Below are 21,638 nucleotides of genomic sequence, written 5' to 3'. Positions count from 1 at the left end.
TGCCTGGTTTTAACAAGAGCAGTTCGATGTTTTCGTGTGCTCCCCGACTTTTAAAAATGTTTGTGAAGAGTAATTTGCTGTAAGAGAGAATTTTTGAAGTATAATAAAAGCCTGTTGGGCGACTTTATTTGTCTTTACTCATGTGTAATCCTGAAACAGGTGGTGTGCTTTTATGATTTTATGAAAGAAAACCCTCAGAAACAAACTGACAAACAGTCAGACATCCCTGTGTTCGATTCACCTGTGTTTCATTCAGCTTGTGTCCACACTGATTGATGGAAAAGAAAAACACAATTTCTCCCCACATTTTTGCCTTTTTAATAAGAAAAATGAAACATGAATCATTTCAATCACATTTAAACCAACAGAAACGACAACAACAACAACAAAAAACAATATATTATGTCAGCACGCTTTCAAAGTTTGAAAAGCAACATAGCTTAAATAAAAGACATTTCTCTTTAAAACTACAACATGCTCCGCAGAGGACATCGTGTGACCTGAAACTTCTGCGTCCTCCGCTGCTCATCAGAATAATCCTTCAATAGATCGTCAATACGTTGATCTCTTAACAGATCAGCAGTCGTTTGAAGAAAAGGCACTTTTCGGACGCCGAGGGTTATTTGACACCCTCTGACATTGTTGCGCTGATGCATTGACAGTGTGAGGGGGACGTTCCTCTAAGTATTGTTGTAACACACACAAACACACACACTATCAGCCCACCTGGCCAGTGGGAGCTCCATAGTGCAAAGTACTGTATGTAAATCCTCCCATAGTGCATCTCTCCTCCCCTCCACTGTTTTAGTAACCGACTGAACTCCCCCGTGCACCTCGTCAGCAATCTGCTATTCAAAATGTTACAGTCTGTCGAGAAGCGTTTGGCTTTAACACTCTCGTCTAGGTAACAACAGGAAATGTTTGTGGGAAATGAAAAACATAAACAAGACATGTTTTTTTTTTTTTACATTTTTTTTTCTTTGTTTTTACCACAGTTACTTTGCCTCTTTCCTTCTGGCTGCAGAAGATTTTCCTTTTAAACTTCCACTTCTGCTCCAGTTAGGACAAAATGGCTTTTTTTTTCTTCTTCTTCATATCAACCAGAATAACAAACTTGAGAGTACAGACTTCATAAAGCTACATTTACATTGAGGGATGCCTGATGTGACAGAAATGATGGAACGTAGTGTGAAATGCAGCGACACACACAAAGTAGAAACTGTCTCCCACTGCAGTAACACCTGCCTGAAGCAGTAACCTGAAACTCGCTTCATCTCTGGATAAAAAAAAAAAAACTCACATTGGGGTTGTAACTGGTCAACAGAGCGCTATACACGATATATTAAAATTTATTCCCTCCATAAATAAATGCAAATATCCTTTCCCCCCACATTAACTCTATTTACAATTTGTACAAAGCCAATTTCACCTCGTGCAGTGCTCCTGCGACAGGATCTGTCTCATGCATTGACTCGACATGCAGACGAATCAAACGTCTTCATCAACAGGAAAGACTTCACTTTACTGTCCTCCATGTAACCAACCAGTCTCCATGTTCATCAGAGTTGGTAAGAGAGAGAGAAAAAAACGTTCTTTTGCCCCTCAAACATGGCAGCCATTTTACATGTGAGTCTCTTCCAAGGCCACTGGACGCGAGCCAGAGAGGGAGAGAGAGACAGAAAGGGGAAGATCAAGAGAGCTTGGGTGTCCATTTTAGAAAAGGCAGAGAAAAAGAGAAGAGCCCATTTTGCCTCACCTCTACAGACACGTCAGTGTGTGTGTGTGTGTGTGTGTGTGTATGTGTGTGTGTGTGTGTGTGTGTGTGTGTGTATGTGTGTGTGTGTGTGTGTGTGTGTGTAGGGGGGTTGAGTGTCCATATTAGGAGGCATTGAGCACCGAACGGCTGTACAGAGTTTGGTAGTAAGCGCCTGAGTCCATGGAGGCCGGCCCTGGGCTGTCGTAGATCTGCTTGGCTCCCACAGGAGAGCTGCCGGTGTAGCTGTTGTAGGCCATCACCTGGTCCTGGTAGGACTTGAGGTCCATCTTCTGCTCATTAGACATGAGGTTGGTGATGGAGAAGGGATGGTTGAAGTTGTAGTGGGGATCCAGGGACTTGAGAGCGTCACTCTGTAGGTCCATGTGGTGCTGCATGGTGCTGGGAAGGAGGTGGGCACTACCCAAAGACTGGGAGTGGAGGAGCGGGTTGGAGGACGATGAGGAGGTGGCTGAGAGGGACAAGGAGGATGGAGGGACGGAGGACGAGGTGGAGGAGGAGGGGGTTAGAGAGACAGGTGGGCTGTGGAGGTGTGAGGAGGACAGCTGAGGGCAGTCCAGTGGAACCAGGGAGTTTCTGGGATGCGGCTGGTCGTCTGAGGAGCCCGGGTGGGAGTTGTCTGAGTGGGCGGAGTCAGGTCCCTCTGATCCTCCTGTGGGACTATGATTCTCTGCCAGGTGATCTCCACTGTGGCCTCCTTTCACTGAGCCCTCCTGGCCCTTGCCTCCTTTCTTCGCCATCTTGTCCTCGATCTTGAAGCGTTTCTGGCGTCGCAGGTAGCAGCCGTTCTCGAACATGTTGCCTGACTGCGGGTGCAGAGTCCAGTAAGAGCCTTTGCCCGGCTTGTCAGGCGAGCGAGCCACCTTCACAAAGCAGTCGTTGAAGGAGAGCGAGTGGCGGATGGAGTTTTGCCAGCGCTGCTGGTTCTCACGGTAGTAGGGGAACAGGTCCATGATCCACTGGTAGATCTCGTTCAAGGTGAGCATCTTGCTGCCACTCTGCTGGATCGCCATAGTGATGAGGGAGATGTAGGAGTACGGGGGCTTGGCGTGGGTCAGGGAGCGCCTGTACGGCTTTGGGGGAATCTCCTTGGGCCCGGCCCTGCTCAGGGTAGCAGTAGTGGGGTACCCCAGCTGGCTCATGGACTGGCCCATGTTCTGGTAGTGAGACAAGGATCCCAGGGATCCCGGAGCAGCGGGGCCCAGCTGGGTTAAAGGGCCTGAGCTGAGGGATGAGGCCACTGGGGAGAGAGACATGTGGCCCGGCCCGGAGCTCATGGAGGCCAATGGGGAACCGCTGAGGCTGGAGCTCGGGTACGCCATGTTCATTCCTGCAGGGGAGGCGGTGGCTGGATTCAAGTTGATGTAGCTGTTGATGGTGCCCATGGAGCCCATGGAGCCGAGACCAGAGTTCATGGTGCTGGGAGAGGAATACATCTGCAGGAACACAACAACATCTGGTTATTAGTAAGAAAAGACTGCTGTGACAGAAGGAAAATCAGTTTGCACACATGCAACAACAGTTACAGTCAGTGTAAATAATAACATAAAATTAACTAATTCTGACCTTTCGTTTTTGACTTCTAAATAGCAAAATAAAGAGTTCTGCAGTACTTAACTGATATTACTTTAAATCGGTGCAGTGAAACAGGTTTAGAAGCGCGTTAAAGAGGTTTTACTCCGTTTAAGAAGTGACTCCTTATCAATGCACAATGCAGCTCTCAGTGCGCGGGGAGACGACATGGATTTCACACGGCGATGTTAACCTGAAAATGCGTAAAAAGCGCGTCATGGTGCCTCTCGGTTCAGACGGCCTCCTCTGCTGCCTCCGCGGAAAAAACAACTAAACCGAGTGCTCACTATTTAAGCTCAAACGGAAGAATCCGAGTCTCTTCTGCTCTTATTTTCGTTGTGTTTGACAAAGACGAATTTCCCAAATCCGCGTTTAATTTCCCAAATGATTTCTGTGAAAGCCCGAAAAGGCTTTGCGTGTTCAGTACGCGAACGAACGAGGAGCATCCGCGGGGGAGAGAAGTCGGCCTGCATATCTCGGGCCGTTTGCTGATCTTGGGTTAAAGATTATCAAACTCTTTCTTCTTGGTAATTTCATCAGGTGGAGGCGAGGTGAGAACCGAAGCTGCTGATGGAATTAACCCTAATTGAATTAGTGAGAGAGAGAAAGAAAAAAGTCTTGTTCCATTTACACCTGAATTGCTGCCACACTTGAGCGGCTGCGGGGACACAAAGAAGACGAGTCTATTGATGAGCAAATAGGCTGACTTTAACTTTTAAAAAAGGAAAAAACAGAACATTTAGAATTATGTTTATCATATTTGACCACAAATTAAAAAGGTAAAAATCGAAGTAAAAATTTAGTGGCTTGTAAAATAGGTTGTTAGTGTTTTTTTTTTTTGTTTTTCTAAAATATTTATGTAATGTTCCTATTTTCACAGAAGAGGAAAAAGAATATCTGAATTATATTTGAGTGCTTTTTGAGCCTTCCTCTCCTGCTGCCATTTTCAAGACAGTGTTACTCTATCATATTTGAAAATATTAAATTTTACAGCATAACACTTCCGTTGGGAGGGTCAGATTGCCGTATTAAACCTTTAATGTATTCTTTTTTAAATTTATCTCAGGATTGCGGCTGTTATTCGTTGCGAGTCCCGCTGAGAGTGTGCGCAAACAAAATTTTCTTTTCCAAGAAAAACCGTGGATTTAGCCCAACTCTGGGAGCAAACAGCCGGTGTGGTAAATTTGTCTTTACTGTCATTTCGATGTGTGATCGTGTCTTTACCTCACTGGCCTCGCTGTAGAAAGTATTCCACTCAGGTATATCATGGGCTTCCATCTTCACAGAGCTCAACATCCCCAACACGCGTCTTTTGAGGAGAAAGACTGATCTGCTACCGGATTTTTAAAATATACAAAATATATATATAAAAAATAAATATAAAATCCTTCGTGAAGTTGGACGTTTTCAAAGGGGAAAAAAATCCAAATAAACTTGTTTCTCTTTTGCCAATAAAGAGGGAGGAAATATCTAAAGTCACAAACGTGTGAGGAAAAAAAAGTGGTGCGACGCTCTGCTCCTGGGAATAGTAAAGTCAATATTTCTTATTTGTCAGTCATCCATTGTTTCATAACCTCAATCTTGTTACGGCTCAGCAGATGTTGACTTCTTCTTCTTCTTCTTCTGGCCCGGACGCAGCGTGCGACAGGCGGAGGAGCAGCGCGCTAATACAGTACAGAAACCTGGCCGTCCTCCTCTTATAAGGTGCCGGTGAGTCCCGCCCCGCTCCTGACATTTGAATATCATCTCAGGATCCAGGAAGGGCACCGCAAAAAGGCCGATGTGGCCCCCTGGCGTGCTGTATATTGGCCGGGCGGCTACAGCGGGGCCACCCGCACGAAAGACATTCAGTCACAGCTGAGTGGATTTTCTTTTCTAAACGCAGCAGTGAAGTTCAGAGGTGTTAGGTGAGCTGTTAAATTGGTTATGAAAATGGATATATTTGCTCCACAAATGGGGGAAAAAATTGTCCCAAAATAAAACCAAGTGGCTTCCTTTCAGCCCGGAATAACTTCTGTTTAAAAACATCCTATTTTAAGGCCGTTTGTGCAATGAAATGGTTTGTAAAAGTGAAACAAGATCAAGTGAATTTTTAATTGTATTTATGCACAGAAAAATACTAGATGTTACTGGTAAATACTATATAATACTATATAAATACTAGATGAACTACTTTCGTTTTATCATGTTGTGTCGTGCGTGTGCGTGTGTGTGCGGGGTGAAGGGCGTGAAAGTCGTTAATTCCGCAGGCTATCACGTCTCTACGCCCTGCTAGCCTTTGAACGCGGGGGGCTTTTGGGCCTAAATTGTCGTAACCGCCAAACTTGTTTCAGATTCGGGGTTTTGATAGTCAAATATTTTCATGATAGGACAAAAAAAAATCACAACTACCAAGAAAACATTTGACTATCAAAGGCGGGCTATCAGAACATCTTAATCAGACACATTGTAGAACAGCAACCCTCCCGGTCCCCGTCCCACCACCACCCTTAAACCTCCACCCGCTCCTCCCACACTCTTCAAAATCTGACTTTTGACCACATATCAAAACTTAAAAAAGCAAAACCCAGACACACCAGTGTTAGTTGGATCGTAGATGTTGGTACATGGACACAGTACACTGATCTATGATTCAGGATCGGTTTCTTCAGGTCCTCACTTGAGGTTTCCTGGATGTGCGAAATCTGTGCGTAAATTTAGACGCAGGAGAGAGAAACGACCCGACGCCACAGAGAAATACAATAAATAATGCAGGCCTAATCCTGGTGTAATGCATAAGGCCGAGCCTGTGTTGTGGAATACACATCGGCCTCGGAGCAGACGGAGGCCCGTGAATGTCAATGCCTCAGCCTAATGGCCAGTCAATGGAGATGTAATTGATGCGCAGGCAGGAGGCCGACGGGATTAGACTGTGAGAAAAGATGCCGAAGACATAAGAAATAACAGGAAGGCCAGTCAGCACCAAAAGCGTGAGGAAACGGAGGAAACTTTGAACGTGTGACAGATCTCTGGTGCCCGCTTTGTGACCACGTCTGCGTCTCCAAGATGCTCCACTACTGACGGCAATTTCAGCAAGAAAGTTTTCCTGACGTTTGCCACCAAATATGCTCCCCGGGCGCTGGATGCTGCCCACTGCTCCTGTGTGTGTTTCACTGCATGTAATTTGCCAAATGCAGAAGACGAATTCAGTGTGTGTATGTAAAAATATATATACTGTTAATAAAGCTGGTTCTTCTTCTTCAAATCCACAGCCAGCCGTGGTCATATTTCAGCTGCAGCCCTGCGTGATTGTACATTTATACGGTCGAACAGACTCTCCACAGGCCCTCACCTGGAAATAAAGACTCGGCAATTATCGGCTGTTCGCAAACTGCAGTCTAGTCGATTAACACGTGGAATGAGCTCGCACCTCAGCGTCTGTAATGATATGGGATAATTAAGGCTGAAAGAGATGGGCCTTTCTCTCATGTGGAGACGGTGGTGCAGTAGTTATGATACATACTCACCTCCGTCTTCTAAACTTAACAGATGGCAAATGGCTCGAAAATTTCCACAGAAATATGCCGATAGAAGCTCCAGTTTGGTAGCCTCCACCTCACAGTACATGTAAGTGTATGTTCTGATGTATGGTTGAACTTCTTTGACTGACAGCAGATCAGCCTCCAAATATCAGCAGCAAGAGGTTAAAACCTCCACCAGAAAGCTTCAGATTTGCAGATCAATAAATTAAAAAAACTTTATAATCAGGGCTCATGTTGTTTAACGGAGCTTCGCGTGGGGGGTATTTCTTTGTCTCACCATAACTTATTATATCTTTAACTCCACTGCTTTCGGTCGCCAGTGAGAAAGTGCCATCTGCTGCTTCCAGGTGGTTTCAGAATAAATCGAGAGAAGTTCGTGTTTTCATCGCAGGGTGTATCTGAGTATGAATGTGAGATGGATGCTCTTTGAATCCGGTCTTCATTTGCTCATTTCACGCGCTGAAGGATGCGAATTGAGTTTTGGCCGCGGCGCATGAAGCTTCAAGCCTGCCTCTTAATAAGCATCTTTGATTGGTGTAATACGCCTTTTAAACGCCCCCTCCCTTTTTTTAACCACCCCAACACACATTTAGTCATATCCTCTCTCTGCGGGCCGCTTCTCATTCCAATGGGCCTTCCATCGTCCATTAACACCTCTTTAATTGGTTTAACAATAGCTGTAATGAGCTGACACTAATGGAGGAAACGACAGATCGGCCTTCCAGGAGCACGACGGAGAGATGTTGGAGAGGAATAATGAAACTCCCCCCTCCTCATAACGAAAATGAGCAGCTTTATTTATGAAAGTTTATCAGCAGGTTGTGAGAAAAAAAATCCCGTAGTTACAGTATCTGAGATCTTCATTCTAATTTAAGGCGCATTTGGGGTCTTCCGGGGCTTGTTCAGGCTCTACAGGACGATATTTTCATACATGTGGAGGAAAGATGATAAAAATGACATCTCGTCAGGCAGACTGAGGCCCAGAGCGCCATCTACTGGCCACATGGAAGCAGAAACGGCTTGCACAAGGTTTGTTTGACAGGCCCGACTCTGGCTGCAGCGCGGGTTTGTCATTTCTGTAATGCAGATTGGACTCACCTGGATCGTTACCTGTCTGTCACTGAGCTCAGAGCTGCATGGACTCATTTTCAGATGTAAGTGAAGGCTTCTTTTACGCTTTTCAGAGAGTGCACAGCCTACAAAAGAGAGAGAGAGAGAGAGAAAAAAAAAAATCAAAGATTAGTTTAAACATTAACATTTTGTTGAATAATTACCAATATTGTTCAGAATAAAAGGTTAAATACAGCTGTACCTGATAAGGTAACAGGAAACAAACACATTTGATCAAGATTAGACACTAGATGTGTGAAATGTTCTTGCATCCTTAACATTAATTTTACCTGATGATTGGTTGAAGCCTGAAAAACTTTAACTAAATTGTATTTTATTGAAGTGCTTTGTATACAAAGGCAACAGCAACTCAAATGACCACTCATACAACCTACCTGAGCACGGCTGCTCTCCACCCCATGCAGTTTCAATGGCCCCTTCCAGCAGGGCACAGCACCTTGTCTCAAAGCTCAGATCATCTCAGATCGTCTCAGACTTACACAAGACAGTCAGTTCATCGTGCTCGGGTGACAAAATCCACTCCTCAGCTTATGTTCATCGTGGCTGGCAAACATTAAGTTACTGGTTTAATTAAGCAAGTCAGAATTCTAAAAGGGCTTTAATTATCATATATCATATAATAAGGTGTTTGACATGACTTAAATATCAGCAGCAAGAGACTCAAGAGACACAAAAATAAGTGCAAGTTTCCATCCCATTTATTCCTGGTTTCTATTTGTACATGAAGCTGCAAAAAAACAAACGGATCTAAAAACGACACATGAATTGAAATGAACTTAACACGGAAAAAGAGAGAAAGAAGAAAGAGAGATGTGAGGAGAGACCATATTCAAACTACGAGTGGCCGGCTGACTTTACAAAGGCTGCGGATAAAAGCAAAAGCCGTGTGAAGGCGACTGAAGGGAAACAAGATTCAGGTTAATCATTGACTGGACAATAAAAAAAGCCATTGCACTCCTACTTCCCCTGAGGTTCCCAGACACACAAACAGACGGTAAACATTTTAAAAAGGCACTTAACAAGGGATTGCATGATATATCAGTGCATATTAAACTCAAATTCCCCTTCTTCAGACACATTATCCTACAACAGACCTGATCTGTGGGAAAGTGTCTCAGTTTAGAAGGTCTGTATGAGTATTTGCTGAATACTATAGACTTTTTTGATTTAACATCCCATAAGTACAGTAGACCACGTGGGCCCGTACACTGTAACGGCCTGATGAGGAAAACTGGTTTAGACCTGGCCAAGAAATATAGCAATGTATATTGTTTTTCTATAAAACATTTACATCCAGAAGCATCAGTTCGGGTGCAAAATTACCTTTGGTTTGTTGGTGCTTCTGTACTGATGAGTACATACTGCACAACAAGAGAGAATCCACCATAAAAACTCATTTGTCATAATGTGTCATTGTTACAGTCTTGGATTGTTGGATTTAGGAACATTAAATCCCTGCACATTGTTCTGTAACTTGGGAGATAAAAGTCTGAAAAATGTGTCAAAACTGGATTGTACAGCATGAACAGACAGCAAACCCAACAGACGTTGAGTTTGTTAAAATCAAAATGAATTTCACTCAAAACGGTAAATGTATTTCAGATCCACAGATTTAACACGGCAGGAAGGTTATCTTGTCTCTAGTTTTTAAAATAAACTAAATTCAGGAGCAACGTTAAACCTTTCAGGATTACAGAAGAACATTTCTGTTTTTAGGTGGATTCTCACTTTCAAAACAAAAAGGTTGGATAAATGATACACAATCGCCTTTAATTACATACTCCAAACTGTTGCATATACTAAGACGCAGGATTGCACAAACATACTACTGTAGATCTGCAGAGTATATAACATTTAACATTCTAGTATAAAATATAATCCTAGGCCTATCAATAGCTGTCTTCTCATATACATTCAGGGGAAAGCGTAGGCTGGGCTGGATTTTGCATGAAAGCAACATTTAAATACAAACACAGAGTCTCTGTAGCTGGTCGATGCTTTGACAGATCAACTGGTTGTTTCTACACAGCAAACATCCTCCTTTCGCCGAGTCAAAGTCAACTTGATTGATACGCACAGGGAAATGTCACGGCGTCCTGCCTACACCATCTTGTTTAGGTGTTTAAGTGAAGATGTTTTCCATCTGTTTGGGAAAACAATCTGATTGTGCTCCGGGAAACGGATTCAGTTCTAAGTTGTTGTAAGTTGTAAAAGCACAACTGTCTCATTTAAACCAAGATTTTACAGAATTTCCATTTTGTCAGAAGGAGTGAGGTTCAACTCGTTTCAACTCAGTCTGATTCATGACTTCCTGCTGCCTCAACAGGAAGAAGATACAGCAATACAGTACACCCGTGGCTACTGCTTTTACTTTTAACATTTGTGTTGGATTTGTCTGAGCAAGCTTTAGTGCTTTCTGGTGCAAACACCAGAACAATGTGATAGTGGGCCGTGGCTACTTTCTGTGAGTCTGGACAACAAACATCCCTGTTAGGCCTGCTACCAGCTATGTTAGCTACCTTCAGCAAATAATATCAATACCAATTATATATTAATACACTGGTGGCCATATAGAGAAATAGGGACATTTCAGTTGTCCTGTTGACACAGTTTGTTTCCTTAATGTGCATATTCAAGTAGCACCCTGAATGTTCTTATGGATTACAGCATCTTATGGATTGTAATGGTGGTGCAAATTTTTGTTTGTAGACAAATGAGACAGTCCTGTCAAAAACTGATGTATTAGGCGGAAGCAGTATCAGTGTATTACAGTATACCAGGGTATTTAGAAATCACGAAGGTACAATTTTCAATACCTTCAAAAATACCATCTTATACCGTGTACCCTGATGAAAGGTCAGGAAGGAGGTATCGAAGGATAGATACCACCCACGTCTAGCCCATGTGTTGCTTCAGCCAGCTAACAGGAACCAGCCGGCAGTGCTAAGCTGAGCATGATCAGTTGTTTCAACTGGCACAGATACTCATACAAAAAGTAGCCACTGTTCAGCGGTTAATTGGCCCTGAAAATACGACTCCAACAGGACATCACGAAGGCCATTTTGATATTTATGCTGGGTTACATCAGAGACTGTCTTGGGAAAGTTGTGCAGTTATTTCACCAAGATCTCTGCTGATTGCTGGATTGAGCATTAAAACATCAGGTTGATTTCCAGAGTTGGTGAGGTTTGTCACTTTTGATGTGCTGAGAAATTTAATGTTATTAAAGAAATTAAATTTTAACATTTAGATTGCATCAGACCTCAAGGATACAGCTGAAGAATTGGCAGAAAAGAAAAGCAAATTAATAATAGTGACAATGTGTGAAGGTAAAGTGGAGTCAGATATCTGGCGAGGTCTGACAATGTTATAAAACCGGGTGGTGAACAGGTGGAGTTAAGACCTGTGCAATGGACATTTTCTGAACTGTGTGTTGCTGTGTTGCTTTTCTTCTGGATTGCTCAGCGGTCCCATGCAGACATCTCCTTCTGGTGTGTCACTAACCTCTGGAACAAGAGCAACAAAAAACAAAGAAATAAACAACATGAAATTGAACAGAATAAATCCCACCTGGGAGATATCACACCTGCACGCTCTGGATTAGGAGAATGTAGTAGGACATAAACAAACAGTTACACTTGTTGTGCTGTACTCTGGATGCCTCTACTTAAGGAGGCGTCACACATCATCTTTGAAGCCTGAAATATCATTTTGTATCCCGGCAGCCTCTCAACCATCTAACGAGTATTAGTGCTATAAATTTCAGGAATAGATTAGGGCTGTACTGAGCACCATTTTTGGGGCTGTGAAGCTTCAGTAAGAACTACCTGCTTTTAAGGGGTTGGAGGTTGCATGTACTGCAGTTTTATCAGTGCATTCTGAGTAGTACTGAATGGAGTGAAGCTTTTTCAGAGAAGTGCTTGGTGCACAGGAGGCGTCAGTTTAACTCTCTGTCCTTCACCCCCCTGAAGAAACATCCAAAATCTTACAGAAACTATTTGGGGTAAAGCAGCAGTCCTCTTTAAAAATCCTGAGCTCTATCAGACCTGTCCAAAAAATTTCTTTAAAAGGCAGAAGTTTTCTTCTCTGTCCTGTATGGTAATAATGGTATAACAACAGTTTTTTGTTTTTTTCTTGCTCCTTAAATGTGCCAAAGTATTTGCTGCAGAGATTACTGCTCACAATGTTTACAATTATTGAAAGAAGGCTCTCTAATCTTTACAGTCAATCATTAACACTCATTCAAAAGAACACATAGTATTCACCTGGAAAACTAAGGAATTCTCTTGTAAAATGGTCTCACAGTGCAAAATGCTGCCAGCCTTCAGACTACAGCAGTCACACATATGTGGACTTGCCTGCTGCTGTGTTGGGTCCTGGTTTCCGTGAAAGTCACCATCACGTCTCTCTCTCTTTCTTGACAGTGACGTCTCCGCCTCCGCCTCCTGCTCCGGTTCCTGCTCCACTGGCAGATCCGTTTCCGGCCCCGGACGCTCCAGCAGCTCCTGACCCGGTTCCGGCTCCAGCCCCAGCTCCAGATGCGGTAGCCGATGCCGCTCCTGCTCCAGCAGTACCCAGTATGGTGGACACTTCTCCCTGCATAAAGGCCCAAGGGGGGCTGTTGGGAGAGTTATCCAATGGACAGCGCTCTCCGCTGGGGCAGTACACCTCTCCATCACCCCGTCGGCTCTGGATGTACACTCTGGTGCAGGGGAAGCAGAACCTAAATTTGGTTGATTTGGGGAAAAAAGAAGTTATTAAAACTTTCAGTGAGGCTTAGCTATTCTAGCCACTCAAACAAAATAAAAAGAAAATAAAGTAAACTTTGTTTCATCAATCAGTTATTTTTTTTCCAAGTAATTAAATTTTAGGTTTCTAAAAATATAATGACTAATAACAAATGACCAGAGCACAAAGTGTTGTGAATTACTTACCTGGCTGAGTTAAAATGGAAACAAAGCATCTTATTTATTGAAACAGAAAATAAACTCCTTGTATTTGAAGAGATTCTATAAGTAAAAGCTCAAACAACTTTTAATCTAATCTACAAATAAATAGTTCATTATTGACAACATAACACCAGCATGCCAAGACAAAAAAAAAAAAAAAACACACCAACCTATGTCCTGGTACTGATGGACACTGAACGAAGTGTGTGTCTTCCAGCCTCTCGTGACACAAGGTGCAGGACAGAGTGTTTCCGGTTGAATGAGTGTTGCTGGCAGATGCTGATCCCAGCTCAGAGGCACCACTGTGGGGTAATGCTGCAGCAGTGGTGGCTGCCTCTGCTGAGGTGCTGGATCCCAGGGGCTCCCCTCCGGACCTGGAAGTTAAGGGGCGTGGCTGCCTGGCTGGTGATGAGGCAGGCTTGGGACTCGTCTGACTCACGCCTCCGGCCATGGACGAGGATGAAGAAGGGAGACCTGTGCTCTTGCTAGTGCTGCTGCCAGCCACAGCAGTGTGGACCTGCGTCTGTGTCTTGGGCTGGTTCTGGGATGAACTCAGCTCTCGCTCCAGCTCGGGGGTGATAAATGGGGCTATATTCATCCCTAACCCCAGTTGTCTGCGGCTCATCTCGGCCAGCACCGGAGTAGGGAAAATCATGGGGTTGCTCATGGGCGCTGTCCTGGCGGTCAGACCCGCCGGCATGCCTGCAAGGAGCCCATGGGGAATCCCTGCCATACTTTGAGTTACTAGATTGGGCGGGATGGCAGCACTTACCATGGGTCTCCGGCTGCCGCTTGGACTCTGGCGGTTCACCTCTTGAGGCGGCTGGCCATCACGGTGCAAGCCGTTCGGTGGGACTCGTATGGCTGACCCGGTACTTTCTCCTCTTCCACTCCTTTCGAAGCGGTCGGTGTGCGGCCTGCTGCCGTCTGCCGCCACCTCTCCTCTGCCAGATGTGCCGTGTTTATTGGGAGAGGGACCAGGTGACCTGACGTTGCCATCCTGCATTCCGTGAGTTCGTTTTAGCTGCCGGGCGCTCGCTATCAGAAATTCAATCTGATTCGCTCCCTCATAGTTCACACATCCACGACAGACCACCTCGCTAAAGTCCCACACCACAGTCCACGGCATCTTTGGCAGGTCGCACAAGTAGCACCACTGGCGCCTGGAGGAGGAAGGGGACGACATGGCTGGCTAACAAGCTAGCTAACCTGAGCGGGTTCAACGAGTCAGCTAGACGGCTAACGTGCTAGCACACGTTAGCTAGTTAACCTAGTTATCTTTCACAGGTGCACACCCCGTCTTTGCTACCTACTTTCTTCTTTAATGAGCCTCAAACCGATTTACAATAATGTTACATATTCTACGGATATAAAATTAAGCACAACTTTTCAGTTGTTTTCGCTCTTTTTTTCATATGTTTGTTTTGTTTACCCACTTCGGCCTGCTCTTGACTGCTGTCAACTGCTTCCCAGACGAACGCTGGAACGTTACGTAACCTGTCGAGGTGCATTATGGGTGTTTGGGTTTCCTTACCTGACTTTGTAAATGTAAACCTGCGGAGCAGTGCCGGAGTTGAAACTACAACCAAATCTGGCACGGAAGTGAAGTCATTAAAGGTCACAGTTCATATGCTGTCATCACATGTGCGTCCCTCTTAGCCATGCGTTTTGAGGTATAAAACTTTTAATTTTAATACGTCGTTGTTGTTTTTAGACATAAAAATGCCCAGAGACATATCATCTTCATCCAGCGAAGATGAAGCGGATAATCCTACTAAAAAATCGCCTGTAAAGCAAAAGGAAACCGGTAAGTTAACACGCATTGGTTGTATAAAAGTGCTGTTGGTTGGCTAATAATGCTAATGTTACGTTCAGGTAGACCAGGCAGGCAGTTTGACTCCGAAATACAGTGCAAGCAAGTAATAATACAGGGTATAGCAGGCTTTGACTGGCTGGGTCGGGAGTTACTAAAATGATTCTTCTTCTTTAGGGTGAGCACCACAGTGTTAACATTTAGCTTTGATGGAAACCTGGCCGTATTCAAGTAAAACATGTAATCAGTCTAGTTTTGTCTCAAAGTGATCTTCTGCACTCGACAAAGCGTGGACTGTGCGTCTGTGTCATGCAATACTTAAACCAAGGATTCTCACCAGTCATTACAATATCTGTGTTTCAAACGATTTGACATCATAGAAAATGTTCCACAGAAGACGCACATTAGTGGTTTTTGACCACTGAGTGACTCCTGGGTATTTATAATGTGCTGTGCTGTGTTGTGTTGTTTTCCTTCTGAAATGATGAAGGTGTGCTGTTTGGACCCACAGATAAGGAGACCAGCAGGTACCAGTGTCCGGCTGACTTTGTGTCTTTCAGCCATAAGCCCTGCAGAAGCACTCTCACAGGCAGCCTGAAGAACAACAAGAGCGACTTATGGCTCATTAAAGCTCCTGCAGGCTTTAACCCAGAATGGTGAGCTCACACTCTCCCCTTTTGTCTGTTTCTCTCTGTCTTTGTCTCAGAGTCAAACTTTTACAAGAAGTCATTCAGAAATCTGTTCTCTTACAGGCGCGTGTTGTCTATATCCAGTTTAACGTGCATTTGTTATTAGACATTTGAAATACTTCAATCCGCTAAGCCCCTAACCGCTTAGAAATAATCTCTCAAGTTAAATAATAACAATTTTAAAGTTTTGATGACCTGCCCAGTTTTTTCCCATCATAGACCAAGTAAGCCTGCATTAACAAAAGCTGATGAGTTTGGAATGTAAGATCATGTATTTTATTCCTTACGAATCCAGCTTTATGTTTGCAAGTGGTGGGATGTGTCCTTTTGTTCTAAAGTTGCACATTTTTACTTTAAACAGTTCCCGCAGCAATTTATGTGGCAGCATAGAAGGTAATACAGACCCAACATTTAAGTACCGTAGGTGATAGTGGAGCAGCTTGTCTGTTGGGGCCAGCAGGTGGAGCTGCAGATGAGTTTCATGCCGAATGTTAAGAAAAATCCCTCAAATCCGGCAATAGTCTGAGAAGATGTTGTATTTTGATGTAAACGTCTGAGGTTTCCTGACGCACTTTGTGTGAATGATTCCTAATCCCGCCTCTCCTCTTCTCATCCAGTTTCAGAGGCATCAAGGTGCCCCTCTCAGGTCTCCAGACCCTGAAGGTTCCTGCTACTGCAGGAGGAGCCAAAACTGGGAGTGGCCAGCAAATCTACAGCATCCTGGCTTCCACCCATGGTACCACAGAGCTCAGGCTGCTCACCAGTGACAAAAAGTCTTCCAGTGGCGTAGTTTTTGGCCCCGCTTTTTCAGGCTTGCTAAATGTGTGTGAGAGTTATGGAGACAGCAGCGCCAACCAGGCCCCTCAGGTCATCCCCGCTGCTCCGGCGCCCTCCATACCGCCAGGGCTGAAACAGCGATTCCACCCCTTCGGGAGTAAGACCCCCACACCGCCCTGCGTGGCAGAGAGTGAGAGGGATGGAGCTGCTTTGGGGCCCTCATCGACCACTCTGCGCCCCCTGGTGGCCAAAAGATTCATAGAGGAAACACGACAGGAGGAAGAGGAAGGGAGAAAGAAGAAGAAGAAAAAGAAAGAAAAATCAATTAAGACAGAGCCAGAAGAGGGGACGTCTGATGTCGTGGGAGTGAAAGTGGAGCCTGAAGCTGAAATTCAGGATGAAGTGATGACGGAGATCCTCCAGGAGGAGAAGAGGAAGAAGAAGAAGAAAAAGAGGGACAGAGAGCGAGAGGAGGTGGAGGAGGGTGTGGAGCCCAGTGTGAGTGTGAAGGTGGAAGAAGTAACAGTAAAATGTGAACCAGAGGACAGTTTGTTTGGTGATGTAGTGGAAGGCTCTGGAAAGAAGAAGAAAAAGAAGAAGAAAAGCAAAACTGATGACGACTAGTCTGTCGTTACTTTGTGGTTTGATGTTTATTTTATTTGTTCTGTTTGCCCAGTTTATACTGAAGAGCCACTACTACTTTTTACTGCAGCTTATTGACCGATTGCATAATGCAAGGCTCACTTTGGCAAGACGCTGCATTCATAAAAAAAGAACACATCGTGAATCAGTCGATTAGTGACACAAATTATAAGGTGGGTTCATTGCAGCATCTTTAAGGCCAATGTTCCAATCATTTTGAGCTCAGAAAGTGACCGTTTTACTCACGAGGAATGCATGCAGCCGCAGGCGTCTGTGAGCACATGGGTAACACGAGTGTACAAAGTGGGAATTTCTGCATTTTCTGCCAGTGTCTGTCAAGTTGTGGGATATTTTATGGGATTATGCTCACACTGTGTTGCTGCGTTTGTGTACATATTTACACAACCGGACTGGTAACGTCACTGGTCTGGCAGCAGGATCAGAAAACCAGAGGTGAGGTAAAGACAGAATAATGCTTCAGTGTCACGTAACATTGTTAGTTTAAGGATCTGAGTCACATGGAGAAATGATTTGTTTGTAGGAAAACACATGTTACAAAACTAAACTCCAAATGTGATTAAAGGAAATGAAACGAGAATGAAGAAAACATGTTTGCGTTGGTGTTTTTGTCCTGCGCTCGGTCCGTCCAAGTGTTCCAGGACAGCACAACATTTTCCTCTCGTGCCTTGTTAGAGCTGTGATTTCATGCTGATGGAATGAAACTTGAACTCATCTTGTAAGTGCCGCTTTTAAATTGTGCAACAATAAGAAAGTGCACAGTTTACAGATTTGCGGGTGGTTTTCTAATGATCTGTCTATTCTGTGGACAGAAATTAAAGGTTCTAAATTATTTTCTAAATGAACAGTGATATGGGAAACATTTTGCATTGAAATAAATTTGTTAAAGGGTTGGGATCAGTGGAACAAAGATGCACCTTTAGTAAACACCAGGCGGTCATGATCCGGTCATGATCCGGCGGTCCTCCCTGAGCACGGCTGTAGAAGATGTGATTCCATTCTTTTGCACATTAAAATCACTGAAGTATTTTGTGCTTTACAGAGTTTCATGATGATCTTCAAGATCTTTTCAGAGGCTTTTCAACTCTGCCATGACTCAAACTATGCAGGAAACCCTTCGTGGCCTTGATCTGTTGGCATGCTTGAAGTCTTATTTAAATAATGCAGCATGTCGGCACAAAGTATTGGCTCCAGAAAGTCCAAGTCTATAAATCTGTGCGTATCCATCGCCAGCAGAAATTCCTCTCAATTAAATGCACCAGAGAAGTAAGTAAGCAGCCATGGCAGGGAGATGGCGCCACACTCCAGCCTGTGTCCTGTGCAGAGCAGCAGCATCTAATAACCTCACGGCTTATCATTTTATATGCTGCCGTTTATTTTCACTAGTACAGCACAGCTCTTCTGCTGCTGTCCACGCACGCACGCAAGCACGCAAAGGAAGAATTTCTAATTTTTTCCATTTTCTGATGGCAGAGAATCATCAGATCTCTGAGACTCGGGCGAAAAATCTCAGTCCAGTCTCTGCATCCTTTCCCCTCGTCCCTCCTCCCTTCGCTGCTCCCCTCTCCTCCCCTCGTACTCCTGCTCTGCACTGGAGTATGGTCCTGTTTCTTAATGAGCTCAGGCACCTCTGGCGCTATCACCCTCTCGCCATCTGTAGTAACCCTCTGCACACACACTGCAAGCATTTATTGATCCAGCCTCACATGTGCGTTCACAGTTTCACTCCTGCAAAGGGGTCAGCTGGACCTAAAATGAACAAAAATAAAATGAAGCCTTAACATAGCTAAGAGAATTTTAAAAATAGTTTCAACTCGCTGAACTGGCTGACCATCGTGAGGTGTTTTTTTGGTTTGTCAGACAGCTGCTACAACAGAGAGATGCAGACGTCAGGCGTTGGATGAAGCTTTTCCCTGTGAGTCACATCTAATGCCAGATTTCTGTGTATCCTCACAGGTATGTTGAACGTGTGTGTGAGTCTGCAGACTAAAGTGTGTGAGTGTGTGCCCAGCTGCCTGAGCCTAAAGTGAAAATATGTCCAAAAAAATATTTCAGAAAGCTTCGTCATTTATTTCCCTTCTTTTTTTTTTTTTTGGTGCCAGCTACATCCTGCTAACAAATAGAAACTGCAATTATATATTCTTTGAATTAGTTAGGACTTCCCACCTGTTTATACTTTTGAATGATCCAGTTGTGTGTTATGTCTGATGATCTGTATAGAAAACAGCAACACTGCGTCCATCTTGAATCCTGAAGATTCTGATTTAGGCAGAAAAGGTGGAGACAGTCAAGCCAACACTGCCCCAAATGTGTCCTTTTTAAGACGTATTATCCCCTCAATGGAACATTAATTCCCATAATTGTCAGCAAGCAAGAAACTGAAAGATTTTATTTTCTCTGTGAGGTTTATTTTGAGATCTGCAGGCCAAAGGATCTGTTCCACAGATGATTATTCACTACACCTGTTAGTGGTGTCCGAAATGTACTGTTTCATAATATGAATGAGTAAGCGAATCACAACAGAAATGTCTGGTGAAGAGCTGTTATGGTATCATGTGTTAGCCTCCTTTAGGCTTTCTGACTGAAATATGATGGAGGAGGTTGACTTTGTGTTTCCAAACCACTCAAACCAGAAATCTGAAGCAGCCACTGATGAACTGCTGTCTTTAACAATCCTATCAGCTCCCTGCAGACCACATGAAGGCCGGTCTGTAGTGCATAACGCAGTGGAGCCCTCGTGTGTTGCTGGAAAAAAAAACAAAAAAAACACGAGTCGGTTTGGTCGCGTCTGTAGCACAATAACATTTATGCATCTTCTTATGCATTTTCTGCCATTTCCTGAATCTTTCATTGTGGTTGCATCAGTAGTCTGACTCGTGTGTGTGTGTGTGTGTTTGTGCACAGCAGTGGGTCCAAGAGGATGCATCTCATCTAAATCACATTTAGAGTTTACTATCAGCTAAATTTCATCTGCGATGAAACAAAGGAGGATGGAGTCACGAAATGTAAATCTCGCTCAATAAATGTGCTCTCACAGTCATTACTGCCCTTCTTGGTGCGTTTGTCTGTCTGTGCTGCACACAGACGCTCTGACTGGATCGCCATTTAAACCCTCTTCGCCACATTTGTTTCAAAGGAATGAAAAATCAGAATCTGTGTAGAGAAATAGCAAGACCACCAGGTCAAATTCTCACACCTGCTGGGAAAAGTATGAGTGGAGAAAGGTGGATGAGCGAAGCTTTCTGCTTCCTCCAAGGGAAGAAACTTTCCAGCTCCTACAGGTAAGAGGAACAAAATGTATTTTTCGATTTTGAGGTGAAATGTCCCTTTAACGATGTCTGGTGAAGTGCCCTTGAGCACCCTGCTGGTGTGAATGTATTCACCTGTTTGTGTGAAATATGGAAAACTCAGCTCTTTCCAATTTCTCCGCACGTGAATGTTCAAAGGATGATCGCGTCCACAGTTTGAGTCCGTCTGCGCCTGCTTCGCCCGTCTACAACACGCAGGGAGACATCCAATCAAATAAGCCTGATTATGTAAGGTGAATCATCACAGCACTTCATCGCAGCGTCACTTCACATGAACCCACACTTGCAGCTGTGGAGGAGGTGGAGGATGCTCGGCCTTTAAGTGTGCCGTAAACAAACAGGTAAACTTTCCTCCTCTTCTTTTCTCACCCACCTGAAAACAACAACAAGCACATGCTGGAAAATAAACTTAAAATTTAAATGTAAAAAAACAAATTAATTCGGGGATAAAGTGACATTTTCACTTTTCGATCTGACCTTGTTTGTTCAGTGAGACCTTTTGACCCGTGAAGTTGACCTCTGGGTGTATTGATCGTCACCTTGGTGTTGCACCTGCGTGGTTTAAGGTGTACAGGAATGCAGTGGAATTTTAATGGCAGCAGGTTTAAGCTCCAGGCTGCTGCTTGTGTCCGGTCTGTTGTGGCACTTGGCAAACCTGTGCCACAGGGACTGTGAGGCGATTGATCAGCAGCTCTGATCAGTGTACAGTCAGTGATCAGTGATGTCATGATGTGATCCAGACCTGTAGCTTATCTTAGCAGCTCCGACTGTGTGTGTGTGTGTGTGTGTGTCCAGAGGACAGCGTCGTCGCTGCTCCCTGTGGCAGCCGAGGGATCAGGAGGTCACAGCTCGGCTCGGGCAGCGAGTCAGGCTCACGTGCTGGACTGAGAGGAGCTCGACGTGGATCAGCAGAGTTTTAATGGAGGAGCAGGCTTTTGTATCTTCTGTTTTTATTCAGTGATTAGGAATCCGTTCTTAATTTGAACTAAAAACGTAAATAGTATTATTCTCTGGGTGAAAAATCTGTTCATGAAATACTGCAGTGCAAACACTTTTTACAATTATTAAAAGGAACCGCATAATAATTTCTGGATGTTTTTTCTCTTTGATGAATATTCAGAGCTGTCATTGACCCAAAGGTACTCCTTCACTGTAAACTTGAACCATCAGCATTTCTATTTATTGATTTTATTTTTTCAGGAAGAAACACAACTTTTGGATGTGTGGGAATCAGTTCCTCTGCGTCCAAGGCAACATTTTACCGCATATTCATCACCTCGGTCTGTACTCATGAGTTATCCAGTATACAGAGGCTCAACTGGAAGGTCACAGGGGTCAGATGTGAGCTGATCCTGGTCTCACACCTGCTCATGTCTCTGATGTGAAGCTTTAGACTATCCAGAGGTAACAGAATGATGCAATACACAGTTTTCTGTGATACTGT

At 44.2% G+C, this 21,638-nt stretch overlaps 3 protein-coding genes across 7 annotated transcripts; 1 reads left to right on the top strand and 2 right to left on the bottom strand.

Moving 5' to 3' along the window:
- Positions 1–294: 294 nt before the first annotated feature.
- On the bottom strand, positions 295–8,028 carry foxa3 (forkhead box A3). Of its 2 annotated transcripts, none has more exons than XM_046389901.1 (2): positions 7,966–8,028; positions 295–3,210 (listed from the first exon to the last, which is right to left on the bottom strand). In XM_046389901.1, exons 1-2 carry the CDS (start codon positions 8,011–8,013, stop codon positions 1,879–1,881), a joined length of 1,380 nt encoding a protein of 459 aa, XP_046245857.1. In that variant the 5' UTR covers positions 8,014–8,028; the 3' UTR covers positions 295–1,878. The 2 variants fall into 2 exon arrangements, with proteins under 2 accessions (XP_046245857.1, XP_046245856.1); XM_046389900.1 differs by lacking the exon at positions 7,966–8,028 and adding an exon at positions 4,571–5,021.
- Positions 8,029–8,678: 650 nt separating this feature from the next.
- irf2bp1 (interferon regulatory factor 2 binding protein 1) lies at positions 8,679–14,426 on the bottom strand. The gene is made up of 3 exons (XM_046389902.1): positions 13,118–14,426; positions 12,357–12,721; positions 8,679–11,504 (listed from the first exon to the last, which is right to left on the bottom strand). The coding sequence occupies exons 1-2, from the start codon at positions 14,131–14,133 to the stop codon at positions 12,397–12,399; spliced, it is 1,341 nt and encodes a 446-aa protein (XP_046245858.1). The 5' UTR covers positions 14,134–14,426; the 3' UTR covers positions 8,679–11,504; positions 12,357–12,396.
- Positions 14,427–17,475, top strand: polr1g (RNA polymerase I subunit G). 4 transcript variants are annotated; one of them, XM_046389907.1, is made up of 4 exons: positions 14,427–14,564; positions 14,662–14,754; positions 15,272–15,416; positions 16,067–17,475. In XM_046389907.1, the coding sequence occupies exons 2-4, from the start codon at positions 14,670–14,672 to the stop codon at positions 16,848–16,850; spliced, it is 1,014 nt and encodes a 337-aa protein (XP_046245863.1). In that variant the 5' UTR covers positions 14,427–14,564; positions 14,662–14,669; the 3' UTR covers positions 16,851–17,475. The 4 variants fall into 4 exon arrangements, with proteins under 4 accessions (XP_046245863.1, XP_046245861.1, XP_046245862.1 ...); XM_046389905.1 differs by having other exon boundaries at positions 15,251–15,416; XM_046389906.1 differs by lacking the exon at positions 14,427–14,564 and having other exon boundaries at positions 14,571–14,754.
- The last annotated feature ends 4,163 nt before the right edge of the window (positions 17,476–21,638 follow it).

Source organism: Scatophagus argus, chromosome 5 (assembly GCF_020382885.2).
Source record: "Scatophagus argus isolate fScaArg1 chromosome 5, fScaArg1.pri, whole genome shotgun sequence".
Lineage (NCBI taxonomy): Eukaryota > Metazoa > Chordata > Actinopteri > Scatophagidae > Scatophagus > Scatophagus argus.
Note: the sequence above shows the minus strand (reverse complement) of the source record. Positions and strands in the feature narration are given on the sequence as shown.